The following is a 25,182-nucleotide window of genomic DNA, read 5'->3' on the forward strand; positions in this document are numbered from 1 at the left end:
TCAGTGAGACAGGAGATGGAAATCAACAAGGATATAGAAAAACTGAGCAACTTCATCAACCAGTTGGATCAAGCAAACACTTAAGAGAACACCTGACCCAACAATGATGGAATACACTTTCAAACACACATATGCACCAAGATAGACCATATTCTGAATCATTAAACAAAGCTTAATGAATTTAAAATAATTGAAATCATACAAAGTAAGTTCTCTAATTATGTAACATTAAAGTAGAAGTCAGTAACAGAGAGATAACTGAAAAAAATCTCAAAATACTTGGTAGTTACTTTAATTATTCCAAATGATCTATGGGTCAAAAAGAAATCTCAAGTGGAATTAGAGGATATTTTGAACAAAATAAAAATAAATATACAACATAAAAACTATTACAGGATGCAGCTAAATCATGCATCAAAGTAAATTTTATTGCATTGAATGCATATGTCACAAAAGAAGAAAAACTGTAATCAATAATCAAAACTTCCACTTCAAGAAAATAGAAAAGGAAGAGCAAATAAACCAAAGTAGCAGAAGGAAATAATAAAAATAAAAGGAAAAATCAATGAAATTCAAAACGGAAAAAAAAATTAAAAGAGATCCCTGGGTGGCTCAGTCGTTTGGAGACCGCCTTCGGCCCAGGGCATGATCCTGGAGTCCCAGGATTGAATCCCACATCGGGCTTCCTGCATGGAGCCTGCTTCTCCCTCTGCCTGTTCTCTGCCTCTCTCTCTCTCTCTCTCTCTCTGTCTCTCATGAATAAATAAAATCTTAAAAAAAAAAAAAAAAGAAATTAAAAGCTGGTTCTTTGAGGGCCACCTGGGTGGCTCAGTCAGTTAAGCATCCTACTCTTGATTTCAGCTCAGATCATGATCGCAGAGTCATGATATCCAGTCCTGGGAGCACTGCATAGTAAAGTCTGTAATCCTCCTTGTTGGCTCTGTGCTCAGCAGGGGTCTTGCTTAAGATTCTCTCTGCCCTTCCCCTCCAAAAAAAACCCCCTTAAGCCTAAAAGCTGGTTCTTTGGGGGAAAATAATCAGTAAAATTAATAATATTTTTGCCATACTGACTAAGAAAAAAAAAGAAAGCACAAATTTCTTTTGGGGCAGCCCTGGTGGTGCAGAGGTTTAGTGCTGCCTGCAGCCCAGGGCATGATCCTGGAGACCCGGGAGTCCCACGTCAGGCTTCCTGCATGGAGCCTGCTTCTCCCTCTGCCTGTGTCTCTGCCTCTCTGTGTTTCTCATGAATAAATAATCAAAATCTTTTCTTTAAGTCTTTTAAAAAATAAAATAAAATAAATTTCTTTTGCCAGGAATGAGGAAGGGAGTATCTTTTCTAGACCTTGCAGACATTAGAAACATAACAAGGGAATACTAAGAGCATCTCTACACATATAAATGGACCAATTGATATCAACCAATTCCTGCAAACTACCAAAACTTACCCAAGAAGAAATAGATACCTAAATAGTTCTACATCTGTTAAAGAAATTGATTTCGTAGTTTTAATTAAAAAAAATAAAACTTCAGGGATCCCTGGGTGGCGCAGCGGTTTGGCGCCTGCCTTTGGCCCAGGGCGTGATCCTGGAGACCCGGGATCGAATCCCACGTCGGGATCCCGGTGCATGGAGACTGCTTCTCCCTCTGCCTGTGTCTCTGCCTCTCTCTCTCTCTCTCTGTGTGTCTCTCATGAAAAAATAAATAAAATCTTTTTAAAAATCCATATGCAAAATCATCATCGTCATCATCTTGAACTAAACTGCAATTTTATACAAAAATTAAACCAAAATGGATCACTGATTTAAACATAAAATCTAAAGCTATAAAACTTTTAGAAAAAAAGTAGGAGAAAATCTTCATAATGTTGGTTTAGGCAATGAATTCACAGTTATGACACCAAATCATGATGATCCATAAAAGAAAACATTGACAATTGGACTGCATCAAAACTGAAAAATACTGCTCTGTAAAAGATGCTGTTAAAAAAATGAAGACAAGCTATAATCTGGGAGAAAGATTTGTAAATCATATATCCCACTATGCACTTGTATCCAGAATATATAAAGAACTCTCAATATTCAACAAACAACTCCATTTTTCAAATGGGCAAAAGATTTAAGCAGATAACTTACCAAATAAAATATATGGATGACATATAAGCACCTGAAAAGATATTCAACATCATTAGCCACTAGGGAAATGCAGATTAAAACCACAGTTAGATACATACCTATTAGAATGCCTACAATGCCTTAAAAAAAAATCTGATAATTCTAAGTGTGGTGAAGATGCAAAGCAATTGAAATTCTTATATGTTGCTGGTGAGTGTACAGGACGGCACAGGAAATCTGGATAAACTTTATTTGGTAGTTTGGCAGTGTCTTATAATTCTTAATATACATACCTTCCTACCCAGCAGTCACACTTACCTATTTACCCTATATAAATGAATCTTTTTAAATTTAAATTAGATTTGCCAACATGTAGTATAACACCCAGTGCACATCCCATCAAGTGGCCTCCTTAGTGCCCATCACCCAGTCACCCCAACCCCCACCCTGTTCCCCTTCTGCACCCCTTTGTTTATTTCCCAGAGTTAGAAGTCTCCTATGGTTTGTCTTCCTCTCTACTTTTTTAATCTTTTTTTTTAAAGATTTTATGTTTAAGAAATCTCTACACCCAAAGTAGGACTCGAGTTTACACCCCCAAGATCAAGAGTCTCATGTTCTTCCTACTGAGCCAGCCAGGTGCCCCTATAAAATGAATCTTATGTTCACACAAAAAGCAAATACAAATGTTTATATAGTGAGTAGCTCTATTCATAACTGTCAAACTCTAGAAAGAATTGAAGTGTTCTTCAATAGGATAATGGATAGACAAACTATGGTATACCTATAGAGTGGAATATCACACAAGCAATAAAAAAAAGAGGCAACAACATGAAAGAATTTCAAATGCTGAGTAAAAGAAGCCAGACTCCAGTGATTACATACTGTATGATTTCATCTACACGACCTTCTGGAAAAGACAAGCCTATAGAGGCGAAGAATAAATCAGTTATTGTTAGGAATTAGGAATGGGGGTGGGGGGGGAGGTTTGACCATAAAACAAAATGGGATCCATGAGGGATTATTTAGGGTGATGCAACTACTTTATATCCTGATTGTGGTGGCAGTTACACAAAGCTATAAAGCTACTGTGTTAAAATTTCCAGAACCCCACACCAAAAAGCCAATTTGATTGTATGTTGTTAGTTATCAAGAACACACAAATTTACCATAAGGAGGGGCACCTGGTTGGCTCAGTCAGTTGGATGTCAGTTGGTTTCGGCTCAGGGCATGATCTTGGTATGGTGGGATAGAACCCCGTGAGGAGTCTGCTTCCCAGGGCAGCCCCGGTGGCTTAGCGGTTTAGTGCAGCCTTCAGCCCAGGGCGTGATCCTGGAGTCTTGGGATCGAGTCCCACATCAGGCTCTCTGTGTGGAGCCTGCGTCTCCCTCTGCCTATGTTTCTGCCTCTCTGTATCTTCGATAAATAAATAAAAAATCTTAAAAAAAAAAAAGGAGTCTGCTTCCCTTCTCCCTCTGCTCCTCTCCCCGCCCCCTCCCCCACTCATGTGCACTTTTTCCCTCAAATTAATAAAATATTTTTAAAAAAGACTCTCTGTCCCCCACTCTCCCTTTGCCTGTCCTCCTCTCTAAAAACAAACACACAAAAAACATAATGAAACACCACTTTAAACCCACTAGAATGCTAAAATTAAACATACAGTACACACAAAACCACATGTTGACAAGGATATGGAGTAACCAGGACTCTCATACATTGCTTGGAAATCACTGTGGCAATTTCTCATCAAGTTAAACATAAATTATTCTATGACTCAGCCGTTTCACCTCTAGCTATTTACAAAAGAAATGAAAACATGTTCACATGAAAAGACTTATACATGAATGTTCACAGCAGCTTTATTGATAACCACCTCAAAAATAAAATACTATGCAAAAGAAGCCACACATAGAAGAGTATATACTTTACGATTCCATTTATATGAAGTTCAAGAGAAGTCAAAACTAATTGGTGATATCAGAACAGTGGTTGGCTCTGGAGCAGAAAAATTGATGAAAAGGGGTATAAAGGAACTTTCTGAGGTGCTAGAAATGTTTTACATTTTGATTGAATTGGTGGTCATACAGGGACATATGTTGTCAAAAGTCGTAGAACTGTTCACACTTAACAATGTGATTTAACTGGATGTAAAATTTACCTCAATAAAAAAATTACCATATGTATCATATATATGTATGTCAGTGAGAAAGCTATTATCTAGCTTAAATAAGAAAACTGAATTGTGAACTTGTCTTTAAACTCATGTTTTGTTGAACATTCAATCAATTTTTAATTTTTGTTTTGATGGGCAGAAGTGTTGAAAATCCCCACTTGCAGATTCATAAAGATCTATTGTTACAAATGGAATCAAAGCTTTTAGAATGTTTTTAAAAATCAAGGCAAGAAAAATCCTTTCTCAAGGAATACCAGAATTCTTCAAGTATGTTTGAGTTAAACTTCGATTATTTTTTGGTCTAAGATCAATGAATTCATCTTCAGTTGGGTCAACATCTTAACATCTTTGATTTAGCTTATGCAAGAAAGAAATGGATTGCATATCTATGGTTCAATTTAGGAGCCATCAAGGTAGAAATAACTTTTGAAGGACTTCTGAAGTGTTTTAGAAATTTGCAGATTTCTCTTTTCAAAGAAATTGCCAGATTTTTGTATCACAACTCCATCTTAGACAAGCATACCCTCCAGTTTCTTCTTTATCGATTGTTTAAAGAGCTATGTTTTAAATTTTTTAGGACGCATCTGTAGTATTGACTTCATAACATTGAATTGAAAGCTCTAACTCAGGGGACATCTGGGTGGTTCAGTGGTTGAGTGTCTGCCTTTGGCTCAGGTCCTGGGATTGGATCCTGCACTGGGCTCCTGCAGAGAGCCTGCTTCTTCCTCGATGTCTCTGCCTTTCTCTGTGTGTCTCTCATGAACAAATAAATAAAATCTTTAAGAAAAAAAAAAAAAAAGAAAAGAAAGGTTTAACTCACTCACATGGTTAAAAGTATATGCCAGTTAAGTCAATACATACATAAAATTCCTTTTCTCATGTCTCAAGGGTGGATTTTTTTTTTCTTTCTCTCTTTTTAAAATTTCAGTTAAAGTAAAACTTCTGCCCTTAGAATGGGGGGAAAGAAAAAGGAGAGAGAAAAACAAATCATAAGAGTCTCTTAAGGATAGAAAACGAAACAGTGTTGATGGAGGGAGATGGATGGGCTAGATGGTGATGGGTATTAAGGAGGGCACTTGTGATGGGCACTGGGTATTGTATGTAAGTGACAAATCACTGAATTCTACTCCTGAACCCAATATTGCACTGTAGGTTAACCAACTAACATTTACATAAAAATTAAAAACAAAAACAAAAACCTTCTGTCCTTAGTTTGAAAAAGGCCTTGAAGGCATATCCTCTCGAAGGCCAGTGAATTTCTGTGTGGTAGAGAAGGAATTCGTATTTTGCTTTTATCTTTATAGCAAATGTTAAAATGCATTTGACTCAAAGATCTTCCTCTGATCAAGTTGATGACATTTATGACTATTGACAAAACTCCTTTTTCAAGGTTATTAGAAAAATCTTGTCAGGGTTTGTCTATGTAAAAAGACAATGAGTGATATGAAAAATTTCCTTTCTCATGAGAGTAGCAAAACTAGATGCATTACCAAGCTTCTCAGGGCCTCCATCTGTGCAGAAAGATTTTTCTTTCCAAAGTTTTATTTGGCAAAAAAATATTTTTACCATTCTCAAAATGTCCAAAACCTTTATAGCTTCCAAAAAGACTCAAAATAAGAATTCTTCCTTGACAGCACCCGCATGTGTATAGGAAACAGAGAGGGAGCTGGCTACATTAAGAGGTATCTGTGGGGGATGCCTGGGTGGCTCAGTAGTTAAGCACCTGTCTTTGTCCCAGGGCATGATCCTGGAGTCCTGGGATCGAGTCCCACATCGGCTCCCTCCATGGAGCCTGCTTCTCCCTCTGCCTGTGTCTCTGCTTCTCTCTCTCTCTCTCTCATGAATAAATAAAATCTTAAAAAAATAAAATAAAATAATAAAAAAAGAGAGATATCTGTGGAGAGACACATCTTATTTAGGTGCCCTTTCAGGCCGGTCAGATGTGAGATGCTCTTTCAATTTTGCTGGCATTATACTTCAATTCACATTAATTTTTATACATATACATGCCTTGCTCTGGCCTTTGTGTTCCATCACATTCGAGAATGCAAGTAAAATAATATAATACATGGTCTTCATCGTCTGTCCTTTTCTTTGACATTTCATTTTAAATTGGGTTTGTAAAAAAATATATATACAAAATAAAGCTAAACTAAAATATTTGATCCAATTTACTTAGTTTTCTTTATTTTGAAATAATTTAAGACTGGCAGAAAAGTTTCAAGAAAAATGTGAAGAATTCTCATATACCCTGGACTGTATTCTCCAGTTGTTAACATTTTACCACATTTACTTTATCATTTTCTCACTATAATACACCTATACCACTCTTTTTACATATGAAGTTTTCTCTTTTATCATTTCTACAAAAACACATACACATTCATCTCTATGGAAATATGTATTGTCTTTTATGAACCATTTGAAAGTAAATTGCAGACATGATGCCTCTTTATCCCTAAATATGAAGTACGTATTTCATGAGAACAAAGATATTCTTTTACTTAGTGGAGTATAACTGGAGTATAAAGTGGAGTATAAGTGGAGTATAATGATCAAAATCAGGAAGTTAACATTGGTATGCTACTTTAATTTACAAACTTTATTTATATTTCACCAATTATCCCATAATGTCCTTTATAGTAAATAAATATTTTTTGGATCCATAAACATATCTACTATTCACACACATACACACATGCACACACACACACACACACACACTGGAATGAGGAAATCTGTCATTTGCAACAACATGGATGAACCTGGAGGGCATTATGCTAAATGTAATAAGCCAGGCAAAGAAAGACAAATACTGCATGGTTGTCACTTATATGGGGAATCTGGGGCAGGCGAGGGGAGGGGGGCGGGGAGGGAAGCTCATAGAAACAGAGAGTGGAAAAGTGATGCCAGGGGTTGGGAAGGTTGGGAAAAGGATAGAAATTGTCAGTTATAAGATGAATTAAGTTCTCATGTACAACATGTATAATATTGTATTGCATAATTGCAATTAACTAAAAGAGTATGACTTAAATGTTCTCAGAAAATAAAAGGGAAATATATGAGGTGTTAATTAATTTGATGGGAGGAATCCATTCACAATATATACATGTATAAAATCATCACATTGTACACTGTAAATATCTTACAATTTTGTCAACTATACCTCAATGAAGTTGGAAGAAAAATTTCTTCCAAATGGTCCAATCCAGGATCATTTGTCAAATTATGTAATGTCACTTTAGTCCTCTTTAATCTGGAACAGTTTCTAAGTCTTATTCACACTCTTGATGTTTTTTAAAAAGTTATTTTGTGGAATGCTTCTCAATTGTAATTTGTCTAATGTTTCCTCATGATTGAATTGAGTTATATACTTTTGACAAGAATACTATAGATATGATACCACGTTCCTCTTATTGGTGAGGAACATGATGTCAATTTGTACCATTGTTAGTGGTGGTAACTTTGATCACCTATTTAAGGGGGTGTCCATCCAATTTCTCCATTGTAAACTTACTATTTTTCCTTTTGCAGTTAACAAGTACTTGGAAACTATACACAGGTGTGTCCTACTCATCAAAATTTTACTAAGTAGTTTTAGCATCTGATGATGACTCTTGGCTAAAGCAGTTTTTACTGTGATATCTACTAAATGGTTACTTTCTTTAAAAAAAAAAGATTTTATTTATTTGAGACAGAGAGAGAACACGAGTGGGAGGAGGGGCAGAGGGAGAGGAAGAAGACTCCCTACTGAGCAGGAAGCCCAGTGTGATGTGATGAGTCTCAGTGCAGGGCTCAATGCAAGGGACCCTGAGATCACAAGCTGAGTTGAAGGCAGATGCTTAATCAACTGAGCCACCCAAGCACCCCTAAATGGTGACTTTCTAATTTTATTATTCCTTCTGACTTTAATGGTTGCCATTCTATTGTAAGAAGTTTTCTTTCTCCTTAATGTATGTATGTATGTGGTAAGCTCAGTTTTTGTATGATTTTTAAGTAAATTGTTTTTCATGACCTAGAGAGAAATAAGTAATCTACATATTAGGTAAAATGATTTTCAAGAGATATGTGCAAGTTATAAAACAAGGCACAGGGCAGCCCCGGTGGCGCAGCAGTTTAGTGCTGCCTGTGGCTCAGGTTGTGATCCTGGGGACCTGGGGTCGAGTTCCACATTGGGCTCCTTGCGGGGAGCCTGCTTCTCCCTCTGCCTGTGTCTCTGCCTCTGTGTGTGTGTGTGTGTCTCATGAATAAATAAATAAAATCTTTAATAAAAATAAAACAAGGCACATTTTATACTTTATCTGGTTTTATCACTTTCATTGACTTTTAACCCTCAAATAGGCATATGGATTATAGCAGCTCAAGAATTATATCCTTCCAAGAATCTGGTTTTTGTTGCACACGATGTTGAATGGCTCTCTGTGCCTTCCTAGAAATAATGGTTTTTGTTTTTTATATCATTCAGCTTTTTACACGTTTTTATTCTCATATATATTACATCACTTAGTAATACAGTGTTATAATAATTGTTTTTTTTATCTGATTTTTTTTTTAGATAGTTATTTGTTTTATCTGATTTTTTCCAGATAGTTAAGAGGGTGCCTGCCTGGGTGGCTCAGCGGTTGAGCGTCTGCCTTGGGCTCAGGGCATGGTCCCGGGGTCCTGGGATCGAGTCCCACATCGGGCTCCCTGCAGGGAGCCTGCTTCTCCCTCTGCCTATGTCTCTGCCTCTCTCTGTGTGTCTCTCATGAATAAATAAAATCTTTTTTAAAAAGTAGGAAAAGAAATGAGGAAAAATATGTTTCTAGAGTCTTTCATATTAACCCTGCATATTCCATTTAGGGAGCGCGACATGGGACTCGATCCTGGGTCTCCAGGATCATGCCCTGGGCTGAAGGCAGCGCTAAACTGCTGAGCCACCCCGGCTTCCCTAGAAATGTCTTTATGTGACTCCTTTTTGTACAAATTTCCTTTTCTTTTTTCTTTTTTTTAGATTTTTCTTATTTATTTATTAATAGAGACACACGGAGAGAGAGGCAGAGACACAGGCAGACGGAGAAGCAGGCTCTATGCAGAGAGCCCGATGTGGGGACTCGATCCAGGGTCTCCAGGATTATACCCTGGGCCGCAGGCGGCGCTAAACCGCTGCGCCACTGGGTCTGCCGTATGTGACTCCTTTTTGAAGGGCAGTTTTGCTGGATAGAGAATTTTTCATCCAACCCATTGAATAGGTCATTCCACAGTCTTCTAGCCCCCATTGTTCAGGATGAGAAGTCAGCCAACAGTAGTGCTGATGCTCCCGGTATGTGATTTTCCTCTTGCTACATTCCAATTTTTCTCTTTGTCTTTCAGCAGTTAGACTATGATGTGTATAGGTATGCATCTCTTTGCATTAATCTTACTTGGGGTTTGCTACATTCTTGCATATATAGATTCATGTTTTCATTGGATTGGGGAAGTTTTTGACCAGTATTTCTTTTTAAAAAAGTCTTCCCTTGGGTCGTCTGGGTGGCTCAGTGGCTGAGTGTCTGCCTTTGGCTCAGGGTGTGATCCTGGGATCTGGGATCAAGTTCTACATTGGTCTTCCTGCAAGGAGCCTGCTTCTCCTTCTGTCTCTCTGTTTCTCATGAATAAATAAATACAATCTTTAAAAAAAATTTTTAAATAAAAAAAAAAAAGACTTCCCTTTTAGCTCTTTTTCCTTTCTTCTTCAAATGCAAACATTAGATATATGTTGGCAATCTTGATGTTGTCCCACAGGTCTTGGAGCACTGTTTATTTTTCTTCAAATTTTTTTTCAATCTTCAGATTGGCTAATTTCTTTTTTAAAATTTTTTATTTTTTAAAGCTTTTATTTATTTATTCATGAGAGACACACAGAGAGAGGCAGACACACAGGCAGAGGGAGAAGCAGACTCCATGCAGGGAGCCGATGTAGGATCAATCCCAGACCCCAGGATTACGACCTGAGCCAAAGGCAGACGCTCAACCATTGAGCTACCCAGGCATCCCTCTTTTTCTTTTCTTTTCTTTTTTTTTTTTTTTAAGATTTTATTTATTTACTTGAGAGAGCATGCACGAGCGGGTGTGGGGGGGGGGGTGAGCAGAGGGTCAGAGGCAGAGGGAGAAGCAGACTCCCCACTGAGCAGGGAGTAGGCTTCATCCCAGCACCCTGAGATCACGACCTGAGCCAAAGGCAGACACTTAACTGTCTGAGCCACTCAGGCACCCCCAGTTTGGGTGATTTCTATTTATTTATATTCAACTTCATAGGTTCTTTCTTTTGCTATCTAGAATCTGTTGCTAAACCCGTCTAATGAATTTTTTATTTTATTATTGTACTCTTTTGTGGTAAAACATACATAACATTTTAACCATTTCTCTTTTTAAAAGTTTTTTATTTATTAATGTAATCTCTGCACCCAACATGGGGCTTGAATTCATGACCCTGAGATCGAGAATCTCAAGCTCTTCTGAGTGAGCCACCCAGGCGCCCTGCCCTCTAGCCATTTCTAAATGTACAGTTCAGTGTCATTGAGTATATTCACATTTTTGTACAACCATCATCACTATTCATCTCCAGAACTTTTTCATCTTCCCAAACCAAAATTCTCTTACCCATTAACCAATAACTCCTCGTTCCTCTCTCCCCTAAGTCCCTGGAAACCACATTCTACTTTTTATCTCTATGAATTTGCTGCTTCTAGATACCTTATGTAAGTGGAATCCTACAGTATTTATCCTTCTGTGACTGGCTGTCTTTGTTGAGCATAATGTCTTTAAGTTTCATCCATGTTGTAGTCTGTGTCAGAGTTTTCCTCCTTTATAAGGTTGAATGGTATTCCAGTGTATGTGTACACTGCATTTGTTTATCCATAATCCATCAGTGGGTATTCAGGTTGCTTCCAGTTTTGGGTTATTATGAATAGATTTTTTTTTTAAGATTTTATTTATTCATTCATGAGAGACACACAGAGAGAGGCAGAGACATAGGCAGAGGCAGAAGCAGGCTCCCTGTGGGCAGCCTGACACAGGAAGGTTACTGTTACTGAGATTTTTGTTTGTTGTTTCCATGCTTAATAATTTGTCTAGACTAAACCCAAGAAAACTATCTCTCTTCCAGTATATAGCACTGATGTCTCTGTTCTGGTTTGTTATTTTTTTAAAGATTTTTTAAAAAATTTATTCATGAGAGACACACAAAGAGAGAGGCAGAGACACAGGCAGAGGGAGAAGCGGGGTCCATGCAGGGAGCCCAACGTGGGACTTGATCCTGGGACTCCAGGATCACACCCTGGGCTGAAGGCAGGCACTAAACAGCTAAGCCAGCCAGGGATCCCCACGATTTGTTATTTTTTATTCTTTTTTTTTTATTTCTGGATTCCTAAGAGTTGCCCCATGTCTGTGTGTAGTTTAGTGGTTAGCCACAGATCACACAGAGGTTGTGCTAATCACCTCAAGCCAGTGAGTCTTCTGTCCTCTACTGACAGAACTATGTATAGGTAGGGGAGTGAATTCAAAGTTTGGGTCATTTTTCAAGTCAGCTTTTACTTTCTGTTGGGCCCTTTTGTATCTCCTCTGCACATACACATAACCTCAGGGTTGGTCAACAGTGCATTGTGGACTCGAGCTGTCTCTGATCTTCTCTGCATGCATGCAGCCTCAGCCTGGAACATGCCTGCCCCAAACAAGAGTACAACTTCAAGCTAGTAGAGCCAATGGCCCTCTTTACTTGCCTGCGCCTGAGATTGTCACTTTCACCAACAACACTGCTAGGTGTGGTAACTGTCCGCTGCTCCAAATTGAGAGAGCCCCCTAGGACCACAGCAGAGAAGTTTCTGGTCCTGATTGCCCCCAAATCTTGAACTTCTGTGTCAGATGACAGAGAAGTGTGATGGAGCAGCCTCAGGCCAGAACACTACAGATTCCCACTATTCTTGCTGAAGTTCAGTGATTTTTTAAGCATAAATGCTTCTCAGATTGTTGTATGATTTTGTTTGGTTTCTGGGGAACCGAAATGGCTGTTTCTCTCAATTTTTCTTTTTGTCAACTATTGCTCTTGTCACTAGTTTCCTTCAGAGGAAATGATTTGCTGATCTTTTCACTTGGCACACCTGGAAGTCCTGCCTCCAGTTTTCTTATTTTAAATGCTCAATATTTTCCAAAGAGAAACAGTTTGCAAATACCACCTGTACAACATACTGTGTGTTCATGTCTTTACTTCAAAACATAGACAATATACAAAAAAGGGAGATTGAGGGGAAAAATAAAAGAAAAAAAACCTCTGCTACTCACAGAACTTGTAACTGTATACACCTGTATTATAGGTTAGTAATAATAAATTACCTCAAATAATATTCTCTAACAGTCACCTAAACTACTAGACATGTTTTAAACTGCCTCCTCCACACTTCTAGTCTGCATTCTTGTTCACATTACAAAGGGCCAAGCTGCCTCATGGGGAGTTAAGAATTTGAACTGTCTGGTTTGCAGAAGTTGGCCAACAATGGCCACAACTCATCTTGTTTGTTTGATTGATCAACAAACAATTAATAGAAATTCCTAAAAAACGGAGCACGTGGCTGCCTCGGTTGGAAGAGCATGTCACTCTTTTGTTGTTGTTGTTGTTGTTAAGATTTTATTTATTTATTCATGAGAGACACAGAGAGAGAGCGGCAGAGACATAGGCAGAGGGAGAAGCAGGATCCCTGCGGGCGGGGGGGTGGGGGGTGGGGGAAGCCTGATTGGGCCTTGATCCCAGGACTCTGGGATCACAACCTGAGCCAAAGGCAGACACTCAACCACTGAGCCACCCAGGTGCCCTGAGCATGTGACTCTTAATCTCAGGGTTGTGAGTTCAAGCCCTACATTGTCCATGGAGCCTACTTTAAAAAAAAGAAAAAAAAAAAGAAATTCCTAAAAAGCAACAAAGATATTTGGGTTATCAACGTGAGAAACATTGATCCCTGCATGCAGAGTTGCACAATGGTTGGCCAGCTATACCACACAAATATAAGTAGATGGAAGACTGTAACCAAGTATTATCTAGAAGGAAAGAGCAAAGACCGGGGCTTACTTAGAAAGCTATGAAAAGATTTTGAAAAGGGGAGGAAAACTGAGCACTTGTGCATTCTGTCCCAGGTCCCGACTTTTTTTTTTTTTTTTTTTTTTTTAAGATTTTGTTTATTTATTCATGAGAGACACACAGAGAGAGGCAGAGACATAGGCAGAGGGAGAAGTAGGCTCTCCGCAGGGAGCCTGATGCAGGACTCAGTCCCAGAATCCAGGGATCACAACCTGAGCCAAAGGCAGATGCTCAACCACCGAGCTACCCCCAGGTCCCAACTTCTAAGATGCATGGTATGTATGCTCTGAGGAAGCTCCTTGTAAGAAGCCATTTGTAAGAGGGTAAGGCTAAGGACATGTTTCTCTGTTCCCTGAGCTTTATTTTTTTAAAGTAATCTTTATGCTCATTGTGAGGCTCAAACTCCTCTGCAAGATCAAGAGTCTCATGAGCCAGCCAGGTCCCTGAGATTTTAAGGGAACTCCTTCCACTCCCTCTTGTCTCTCTCACCTCCTTTAGCTTTTGGAATGCCCCCTCTCATCTCACTCAAAGTTTGTGAGGGATGAAAATGGACAGAAGGGAAGAGATGATAAACCTATTTGCTTTAGATTGTTATGAACTTGGAACGCTTGGGTGGCTCAACAGTTGAGCGTCTGTCTTTGGCTCAGGGTGTGATCCTGGGGCCTGGGATCGAGTCCTACATTGGGCCTCTTGCAGGGAGCCTGCTTCTCCCTCTGCCTATGTCTCTGCCTCTCTCTGTGTGTCTCTCATGAATAAATAAATAAAATCTTAAAAAAAAAAGAATGTTATGAACTTAAAAGAGAACCCTCAGTGGGTGAAGGGAAAGGGGGAAAGGAAAAGGAAGAGGGGTACCATCAATCAGCAGTTTAACCCGTTGTTCGTTACTCAGTACAGACCTTTGAGGGACATTCCAAATTCTATAACCAGAGCAGGTCAGAGTGGGCAGTGCCCTCTCATCTGTTAGAAGAGGTAGGGTAACTGGCTATGGGTCACAGAGTAAGTAAAAAAGACTTGATGCTCATATTCTTTTTACCATCACATTTGCTACCTGGACATGTACCTGTATGTCTTCTCTGGAGAAATGTCTGTTCATGTCTTCTACCCATGTTTTAATTAGGTTACTTGGGGTTTTTTGGTGTTGTATCAACTTCCTATGTATTTTGGATACTAATCCTCTTCCTCTATCAGATGTGTCATTTACAAATATCTTCTCCCATTCAGTAGGTTGTCTTTTAGTTTTGTTGACTGTTTCCTTTGCTGTGCAGAAGCTTTTTATTTTGATATAGTCCCAGTAGTTTAATTTTGCTTTTGTTTCCCTTGTCTCAGGAGACATCTAGAAAAATGTTGCTATGGCTGATGTCAGAGAAATCCCTGCTTGTGTTCTTTTCTAGGATTTTTATGGTTTCAGGTGTCACATTTGGTTCCTTAATCTATTTTGAGTTTATTTTTGTGTGTGGTGTAAAAAAGTGGTCCAGTTTCATTCTTTTGCTTGGAGCTGTCCAGTTTTCCCAACACCATTTGTTGAAGAGACTGTCTTTTCCTCATTGTATATTCTGGCCTCTTTTGTCGAAGATTAATTGACCATGGAATTGTGGGTTTATTTCTGGGCTGTCTATTCTGTTCCATTGATCTATGCACCTATTTTTGTGCTAGTATTATACCACTTTGATTACTACAACTTTGTAATATAAGTTGAAATACAGGATTGTGAGATCTCCAGTTTTGCTCTTCTTTTTCAAGATTGTTTTGGCTACTCAGGGTCTTCTGTGGTTCCATACAAATTTTAGGATCATTTGTTCTTTTTTTTGTTGTTGTTCTTTTTTTTTAAAAAAAAAGAGTTTATTTATTTATTCATGAGCGACAGAGAGAGAGCGACAGAGACACAGGAAGAGAGAGAAGCAGGCTCCAGGCAGGGAGCCCAATGTGGGACTTGAACCCAGAAATCTGTGATCACGCCCTGAAGCCAAAGGCAGGCACTCAACCACTGAGTCACCCAGGTGTCCCAGAATTATTTGTTCTTATATAAATTTCTATGTAACAAATTGTAAACTTGTTAAATTATTAAATGTATTATAGAATATAATAGTAATAATTTATTATATACATATAAATATATGGTATATATTTAAGAAGAACACCCAAGACTATTTCCATAAAGGAGAGTGCTCATGGGGCCCATCATTTTCTCTTGTGATGAGGACATCCATGTTTGGTTGTAGAACTTTTCCTGCCTTTAAATCCTAAATCCACACCTGAGTTCTCTGACTTCTAGCTCTCTCCTTCAGATCTAATTCTTTCACTGCAGGTACCTACTCCAGGCTCCAAACTCATCTACTTTCTGCTTCCCACCCCACCATGCTGTCTTCATTTACTATTCCAACTAGCCTTGAATCCAAGGTCACTACTTCATTCCCTCTACATCACCATGGTGCCCTCTTATCAAAATCCCAGCCCTGGATCCATGCAGCTCCATTTATCTCCAGACAGAGGGAGCTGAACCATGCCAGGAAAAACCACAGAAAAGTACCTACTGGTGCCAAAAGACATCCATGGTCCCCCCTTGTCAGCACACCCCCATGCAGCCCAGCAATTATTCTGTTTCCCTAGTGAGCTGTCTCTCCTATTCTCTGTAGCAGCTATTTCAAATCTTCTCCACCTTCTTTCAGTGTCCAACCCCAACACTTCTCCCTTTCTTCACTCAGATCAGAGAAGATCTTTTCCAACTTCATAGAATAAATCAAAACTATCTAGAAAAAGTCCTCAACCTCTCTTTACTATATTTTCAGACTTTTCTCTCCAACTGTATTCTATTTTTGCCTCTCCCCTCCTGAAATATAACAAGTCCTTATTTCTCACTCACTTCCTAATGCAGAGCAAATGGTAGTTTTCCCCACCATGTTACTAAAACTGCTCTTCCGATGAACGCCTGGATGCTAATCCCATTGATATTTTAAGTTCTTCTCTTGCTTGACCAAACAGTAGATTTTAGCCTTCTTAACCGCTCCCTAATTCCTGAAATGTTGCTTTGCTATACTAGTCAATGTTCTCTTAAGCAACAGAACCAATAGACAGGTAGGTACTACCAACAGATGATAGATAGATAGATAGATAGATAGATAGATAGATAGATAGATAGATAGATAGATAGATAAACTTAGTATAAGGAAATAGCTCATGTGATTATGGAGGCTGACAAATTCCAAGATCTGCAGCTGGCAAGCTGGAGACTCAGGAGAGCTGAAGGAGAATCATTCCAGTCTGAAGGCCTATGGGTGAGAGACTCAGGAAGGACTGATGTTTCAATCTGAGTCCAAGAGCAGAAAAACAGAACAAAATAAAACACGTCCAGCTCAAGGGAGTCCAGCAGGAGGAAACTCCCTCTTACCTCCCAGAGGGTCAGCCTTTTATTCTATTCAGGCATCTACCTGACTTGGTGGGTACTCCCACATGGGGAGGGCCAATCTGCTTTATTCAGTCCACTGATTTAAATGTCAGTTTCATCCAGAAACACCCTCACAGACACCCAGAATAGTGTTTGACTGAATGTCTGGCAGCTCATGACCCGATCAAGTTGACACATAAAATGAACCATCACATTTACCCTCTGAGATATACCACCATTTATTTCTCCTACTTTGTGCCTATTGCCTTTTCTTGATCTCTACAGGTGGCTCCTCCTGTATATCAATGGTCCTCACTATTCTGTTTGGCGTATTTCTCCCTTCAGCCTCCTCTCCCTGGGGGAATTTATTCTCCCTTATGATCCCCCTGGTTCTCTGTACACACTTGTATTGCCAGCCCAGGTATTACCTCTGAGTTCTCAGCTCTATGTGGAGAAGACTCAAAGTCCTTGTGGGTGACACCATGTCCTCCATCCCAGAGCAGTAGCTGTCTCATGTCCTGATATGGGTTAGCAATTTTGTAAGATCACTTGATAGGGCTATTTTTTTTTTTTTTTTTTGGTCACAAGTGTTGAACACTGCTTACTTGAGCATCCTTTATGGATTTTTCCACAACTGTGTGTGAAAGATCTTGAGTCAACAGTTCTTCTGCCCCAGCACTTTTGCTCTCCCAGTTTGCAAGTATTTATCTTGTCAGCCAATTTAGTGGGTGTTGAAATGGATAGAGATCTGATACCATGTGGCACACTTACTGCCTTCAGGCATTGTGGTAGAGTAAATTCTCAAATACGCCTGATAACAGTTGAATTCCTAAAGCAGCTATCTAGGACTACTTTAATTATTTCCAACCATTAGTATGGAAGATGATGTCCAGAAGACTGGAAAAATTTAAATGTGTGTGGACTTAGGAGGGGAGCATACTAATTAGCATGTGTAAGGACTCTGTAGTCACTCCATGCAATTTTCTTTTTGGCATTATCAAACTCAATAATCCCAAAACAGAAATTCATGCTTGACCAATATGTTCCCCAAAATATTTGCCTCTTCCTGGGTTATTTCAGTGAAAACTCTCACTGAGATCATTGCCCAAGGCAGAAACCCAGTCACCACCCTTAACTCTAGATCTCCCTCATCCCTACATCCAATCAATCAGAAGTCTTGCTTGATACAACTGATAAATATCTGTGAAATCCTTCGCTTCTCCCCACCCCCACCTGCCAATGCCTTACTTAACTCAGGCCATCTAACCTCTTGCTTGGATTATTGGAATTGTTTAAGTGGTCTCCCTGGATCCTCTGTCTCCCCTGTCCCCCCTTTTTTTATTTTAATTTTTTAGATTTTATTTATTTATTTGACAGAGGGACAGAGAGCATAAGCTGGGGGAGCGGCAGGTAGAAGGAGAGGGAGGAGAAGGAGAGTCAGTAGGGAACCTGACTCGGGAATCGATCCCAGGACTCTGGGCTCACAACCGGTGCCAAAGGCAGATGCTTAACTGACTGACCATCCAGGTGCCCCTAGCTTCCCCCTTTTAACCTACCCTCCACACAGCAACCAGATTGATCTTCCCAAAACAGAGGAAAATGTCACTCCCCCCAGTTATCACCTTCAATGATTGCTCACTGTTCTTAGGATAAGGCCCTAACTCCATAGTCAGAGCTGATTACTTTGTCAGCCATGTTTTCTCTACTTCCACAAATGTGTGTGCCCTTGGCCAAGTGACTTAGTGTCTCATTGCCTCCATTTTCTCATCTATAAAATGGAATTATAACAGGGTTGTTACAAGAGTTAATTCTTCTAAAGTGCTGGTAACAGTGCTAATTATCTATTATTAACTAATATTACTTCTCTTTAGGAATTCTACAATCCAGCCACACAAAATGCCTTTCACTTCTTCAAGGATGCCATGCTCTCTCTCACCTCCATGGCTTTCCACTTCTACCTAGAACATTTCCTTCTCCCCTTGCCCTATTCTCTCCTCACCCTTAACCTGGTGACCTCTAGTTGTCCTTCAGGTCTTAGCTTAGATGTTTAATGCTCCAGCAAGCCTTCTGTATGTCTCCTAGTTTGTCCCTTTCTGTGCTCTCTTGGATCCCAGTACTATTTCCTTATTTTAAGTAGGCTCCATGCAGCGTGGAGCCCAATGTGGGGCTGGAACTCACGACTCTGAGAGCAAAACCTTGAGCTGAGATCAACAGTTGGATATTTAACCGACTGAGCCATCCAGGTGTCCCCCCAGGACTATTTCTACAAAAACACTCATTACTCTGTGTGTTCTCCAGACAAGTCCCATAAGGTCAGAGATAATGGTAAACACTAGAATCTAGCACAGTGCCTGGCATGTAGTAGGTATTCAACAAAAAATATTTGTGGAACAAATGAATAAATGCTGAGAACTTCCCCAGGGATTCAGAATCATTAGGATGCTCCCTAAGACAACCTGTGGCCATGCTGGAAGAAACCAAAGCTGGCTTGTATGGTGGGAACCTCCTGAGTGGGAAACTGGTATCCCAAGAGGGAGGGCTAATATCCAGATTCACGTGGCTCAGAATGAAATGTGGTTCACACCATCCAGCACTAAGTCTCCAGCCTTGGAGAGATGCCCAGTACCCCAGCCATGGTGTCCGTGTTCCCACTCTCTGTTAAAGGACTCCTTTAGGAAGACAGCTTGAGTAAGAATGTTGGAACACACTGACTGATGGGCCTACGGAGGACCAAGGCTCTGGTGCTGATGATTCTATCCTTGTCCTCCACCAAGTATCCATGTGCATTCATGGCTATGAGAACTCAGGTCATGGAAGAAATGGGGATGCAGGGGGCATGGCATCTGCTTTCTCCCTGGGCCTCCAGGATTAGGTCTGGTCCCAATGGTTATGGGACTGATGGTCAGCAGCAATTTTGTTGAGAAACTGGAGATTCTGAAAATGTCAGTGATTCCAAAGGTGACTAAGTGTGGCCTAGAGTTGTGGAGGAGGCTGCTCTGACTCTGCAGGGACACCACTGCCATCTGGAACCATTTTAGAGCACCGAGAAGACAGCACCCTTGGCCTGACTAGTGGCTTTTTCACGAAAACTGGTAAGACTCAGGCTGAGAAGGCCTTAGGAATCAACCATGTGGGGGAGATGCCAGTGATATTCTGGTAAACATTTAACTGGCTATCCCAGTGAGGTCAGGAGGCTCCAATTTGTGGCATTCTGCCAATTTCCATGGTGTAAATAATCCCACCGTGCCTGACTTCAAACTACCAACATGACTTCACCGAATGGAATTAGGAAGAGATCCACACAATCAGCCCTTGAGAGTAAGGGCACCGCTGGAAGAATGCTGGGTAAGGAGCTCAGGAAATGACAAGAGAAATAGGTCAGGAGAGTCCTCACAGCTAGGCATAAACTCACAAAGGTACATGTCTGAAAACCTGCCGGGTCTCACCCACTCCCGGGTACACTGTGGTGTCAATACTCACTTCAGACACATTTGGCTGTTACCTACCTGGGCTGAAGTAGTATCACCTGAAGCTCCCTCAGTGGTCACTGAGGTAGCTTCCTGCATAGGGCTGTGGTGGTCTTATGCAGTTCTGAGGGGGTCTTCTGGGCCTGCCTTCCATGTTCTGAGGGCCCAAACTTGCCTCAGACATGCCTTTGAAGGCTCCTGGCTAGAGCTGGGAAGGGGCTGATCTCTCAAGAACTGGTCTCTACATCCTAAGGGAAGGCAAATGAACAGAGAACACTCTGGCAATCCAGGTCCTAAAGGTATACAATTCCAGCTTTATATCTTGGAGTGGGTCCAGTCTGGAGTTTGAGGAATGTGAAGACACATCCGACATGCTAGCTCCATGGGCAGCACTGCTAAACCCCTCCCACAGGAATCGGATAAAACCTTTGCGGGAAGCTTTTGACCTTGTGACCCCTCCTGGAACAGAACACAGGCTCACAGCAGCTTAGTTTTTTCAGTGCCATACCCCAAACACCTAGAGCAGTGCCTAATCAAAAATGAGCATTCAATAACTATTACTGAATTTACTGGAAATATCCAGAATTCAAATGGCCACGGTATGACAAAAAGGTTACCCCATACTTAAGTATTCACAGAGCTCAAAGGAAGTGGGTAGTAGAGACAGTAGGTCTGGAAATTGGATCTGAAGTAGGGATCTGTGTTAGACTTTGGTAAAGCAACCGCAAGCAGGAAATAATATATAGAGATTAAAGTAGAGAGCTCTGGTAACCCCTAGTGGGTACATTGTTCGGGGGTGCTGCAGACAAGAGTTATACAGCATGTATTTACTGAGCACCTACTGTAGACCCAATCCTCCTGGGATTCAGATGCTCTTCTAAACTGATAAAATCAATGGAACAAGACAGGTCATTATTTTTCATTATTACAAGGGCCATCTTCCCCAGAAGCCCCTACTCCTACTGCCTCAACTCCCATTTACAGAAAGAGTCAAAAGAATTGAGCAAGTGGGAAGTTTAACTGGTGTTCAGAAGTGCAAGTCCTTGGCCTACTGTTTCTGGTGGCAGCATTCTGCTTAAATCAGGCCCTGCACCTGTTAGCAAGACTGCATCTCTTGGTGAGGAGCAGTGATTGCATGATTCTCTACTTTCTTAGATTCTGGGGTTGGGATAACAATGCAAGTTAGATATTCCTTCTCTTAATTTCTGTGTCAAATAGTTAATCATTAAGATTCTTTAGAAGTGTAGAATGTGCTGTTGAGATGAACATACTTCGGGCATCCCTAGGTTTCTAGGTTGCCCTTAGATATGAAGTGGGGAGACTCTATCCAGAGTAAGGATGTAAAAAGGAAACAGGCAGTTGGAGAGAACTGCCCATCCTAGGCACTCTTTTATATATATATATATTTTATTTATTTATTTATTTATTCATGAGAGACAAGGAAGAGAGGCAGAGGAAGAAACAGGCTCCATGCAGGGAGCCCAACGTGGGACTCGATCCCGGGTCTCCAGGATCACACCCTGGGCTCAAGACGGCACTAAACTGCTGAGCCACCTGGGCTGCCCCATCCTAGGTACTCTTACAGCTATCCTGACTGCCTGGATAGCAGTTCAGAGAAAAAAGTAGTAAGAGAGGAGGGCTGGAGATAGGTAACAAGGGGATTTAAGCCTTTCTGTAAAAACAGCAGCTTCCAATCCCAGAAGCAGATGATGAATATCCGGCTATCTAACCCACAAAGGGCAAAGTCCCCTGCCTATCCAGGCGCGGTCTGATTGCTGAGATGAAGCATGCCTAGAGACGGAGGAAGCTCTTTCTAGGTTAAGGTAATCAGATGTATATGGGACACCTGCCACTCACTGCAAAGCGCTTCACACAGCTAGCTGGCTACATTCATCCGTGTAATAAAGCAGAATCTGAAACAAACCCTCTTTACTCAGTTTCTCAGAGCCCCGTTGTAGAGAACATGACTTTAATTAGAGCCAGACTACACAGTGGTGGGGCTCAGCTATACTGTGGTTTGGTGCTGCAGGCAGAAAAGTTACTGTGTATCTTTCTAGGCAAGCAAAATGTAGATATCTGTTTAATATCAGATCTCTCTCCAGGGAAAAAACACAATGTAGCTCAGAGAAATAATGCAAAAGTTTGAGTTAGTTTTTGGTTTGTGTCTTTTAAAAATAGAACATTCAGGTTTTTGTTTGTGAGCAGTCCCATAACCAGGATAATTACTTAGGCCTCACAATTACACCTCAGGGTATTTAAGGGATGAAGAAACTGAGAGCCCAGAGAGGTTGAGTAACTTACTCAAGGTCACACAGTTACAAATGGAAGGGCTGGGATTCAAACTCAGGTAGTCTGATTTTTATTCTTTTTCTTAGGTCTGCATTTAAGAGCTCACTTTCTTAACTTGTATGGCACACTGGAGAAGAACGTGGTGTTCTGAAGGCAGAGGTTGTAAGTCACCCTGTGTCAGTCTAGTAGCTGAAGGAGGGAATGGTCAGTCTGAGATTTGTCTTTGCATTTGGCCTTCAGGCCCTTCCAGTCAAGATGTTTCTTTTTCAAGGATCTTTCATTCGACTATTATTGTGTTCACTACAGCATTGCTTTTAAGAGTAAAAAGTGGAGGCAGCCCGAGGGTGGCTCAGCGGTTTAGCACCTGCCTTCCGCCCAGGGCATGATCCCGGAGACCCATGAGCGAGTCCCACATTGGGCTCCCTGCATGGAGCCTGTTTCTCCCTTTGCCTGTGTCTCTGCCTATCTCTGTCTCTATAAATAAATAAAATCTTAAAAAAAAAAAAAAAAAAAGTAAAAAGTGGGATACACTGGTCCCTAACATGCCCAACAGCTCCTGGGTGACCTGAGGCTCATATCAGTTACCAGGGGACCTTGGAGGGTTACCATCATTGGGGACAAGGAGATAGAAATATGAGAACCTCAAAATGGGGCAATTTATTTATAAATATCTAAAACAAACAAAAGAACCCCCAAAACAATGCTATGCAAGAACCAGTTAATTATACAGACTACACAGCTCATGCTGTTTTCTAGCATTCAAGACAACTTATAAGGATTTCCATGGCAATGAAATATATTTTACCAGAAATGAAGTCTATTTTCTCAAGTTCCCAAATGTAAATGGCTCTTTATACAAAGTAATAGCTGTACTGTCTTTTTCTTGGATGACTGGGAGATCAATTTTATCTTGGATACTCTGCCTTGAGTTTACTAAAGTTCTGTACCATAAGGTTTTGTGGAATTGGGAACCTAAATGATTTCATTTCTATTTCAATGCAGATTGTTGGACCTTCAGATGGAAGTAGTTATAGCTTCTTATGGAACCAGGCTTACAAGACTATTACTAATAAAACATAGGAAAATAGTTACAACCATAAACATTTTTGAAAAGAAACAGACTAAGCCTCCTTGATTTAAATAGAGAACTCCCAGGATGTAGATTTCCAGACTTTCCTTTTTTCTTCTTTGCATACCATTTTACGAGTTCTATGTGATTTAAAAAAATTTTTATTTTGTTTTAATTAAAAGTATATATTCTGAGATTTATTTAATAGGACTTTAAGAAAAAAAAGTAAAAGGTATATGGGGTTGCCTGGGTGACTCAGTCAGTTAAGCATGTCTTTGGCTCAGGTCATGATCCTGGGGTCCTGGAATCGAGCCCCACGTGGGGCCTCCTTGCTAAGCAGGGAGCCTGCTTCTCCCTCTGCCCCTCCTCTCCTACTTGTGCTCTATCTCAAATAAATAAATAAATAAATAAATAAATAAATAAAGAAAATCTTAAAAAAATTTGACATGCAACATGATCTAGGCAACCTAGATCAAAAACAGACTGGAAAAACAAACTATGGTACAAACACACAACGTAGTAATAGGCAGCTATAACAAAGAAAGAGGAAGTTCCTCATGTTCTGATATGGAACTATCACCAAGATATAGCTGAAAAAAATCAAGGTACAAAATAGTGTACAGTCTGTCACAATTCATGCAAAAGGGAAAGACTGTATTATTGCATGTACAGTCAGAGAAGATCTCTGGAAGGATACCCAAAGAACTGGTAACATTCGTCACCACTGTGCAGGGAAGTGGTCACTGGGGAACAGAGGTGACAGGCTTTTCATTTTCAGTCCTTTTGTACTCTCTGACTTTAAAGCAAGCGGCCATATTACCTATTCAAAAAATGTATAACAAAACCAAACCAAAATATACAGGGGTGCCTGGGTGGCTCAGTTGGTTAAGCATCGGATTCTGATTCTGGATTTCGACTCAGGTCATGATCTCAGGGTCCTGAGATGGAGCCCTGTGTCAGGCTCCATGCTCAGTGAGGAGTCTGCTTGAGGATTCTTTCTGTCTCTCTCTGCCCCTCCTCCCCACTCATACTTTCTCTCTCACTTTCCCCTTCCAAAATAAATAAATAAATCTTAAAAAAAAACCAACTCAACAGAATACACAAAAATTTATATATGCACAATCATATATACAAAATACATATACAAGGGAAATTCAGTATTACATCAAGATGGTAATAATCTTTTCCTTTTCTCTACTTCTCCAGGATTATGATGTGGTTAGAATATTTTTCAAGTCCTATGTGTATGTTTAACTTACTTCCTTCATGACTGCACCAGTGTTCCAATCACTAATCAAGTTCAGAAAGATGGAAATGAAGACTAGGACTCTGGATTCCCAATATTCTCTGAATACTCAATAAAGGAAGACATCTACAGTCCCTAAAAAGTTGGTGCATCAATAGTTCCCAATCTTTAATGAAGACACAGGGCATATAAATAAAGAACTACAACATATGGTTCTCCAGGTAAACGGTAAAAAGGGAGAGGAAAACATCTTTCTATCGGGAAGCAAATTGCTGAATGATAAAATGTGCTAACAATTTCATAATCCTACTAGAGAGAGCCCCCCTTTTCAAATGACTACTCTTCAGCTTCCTGGCTCTTTCC

At 40.2% G+C, this 25,182-nt stretch overlaps 1 protein-coding gene across 1 annotated transcript in view; it reads right to left on the reverse strand.

The window, feature by feature from the left end:
• Positions 1 to 3,949: 3,949 nt before the first annotated feature.
• The window catches only part of RNF8 (ring finger protein 8), a 57,049-nt gene continuing 35,816 nt past the window's right edge, over positions 3,950 to 25,182 (reverse strand). Inside the window, exon 8 of the mRNA XM_072833206.1 lies at positions 3,950 to 5,058. Within this exon, the coding sequence (XP_072689307.1) occupies positions 4,907 to 5,058 (152 nt within the window). The 3' untranslated portion in view covers positions 3,950 to 4,906. The remainder of the gene's footprint in view (positions 5,059 to 25,182) is intronic.

This window comes from Canis lupus, chromosome 7 (genome assembly GCF_048164855.1).
Source record: "Canis lupus baileyi chromosome 7, mCanLup2.hap1, whole genome shotgun sequence".
Taxonomy (NCBI): domain Eukaryota; kingdom Metazoa; phylum Chordata; class Mammalia; order Carnivora; family Canidae; genus Canis; species Canis lupus.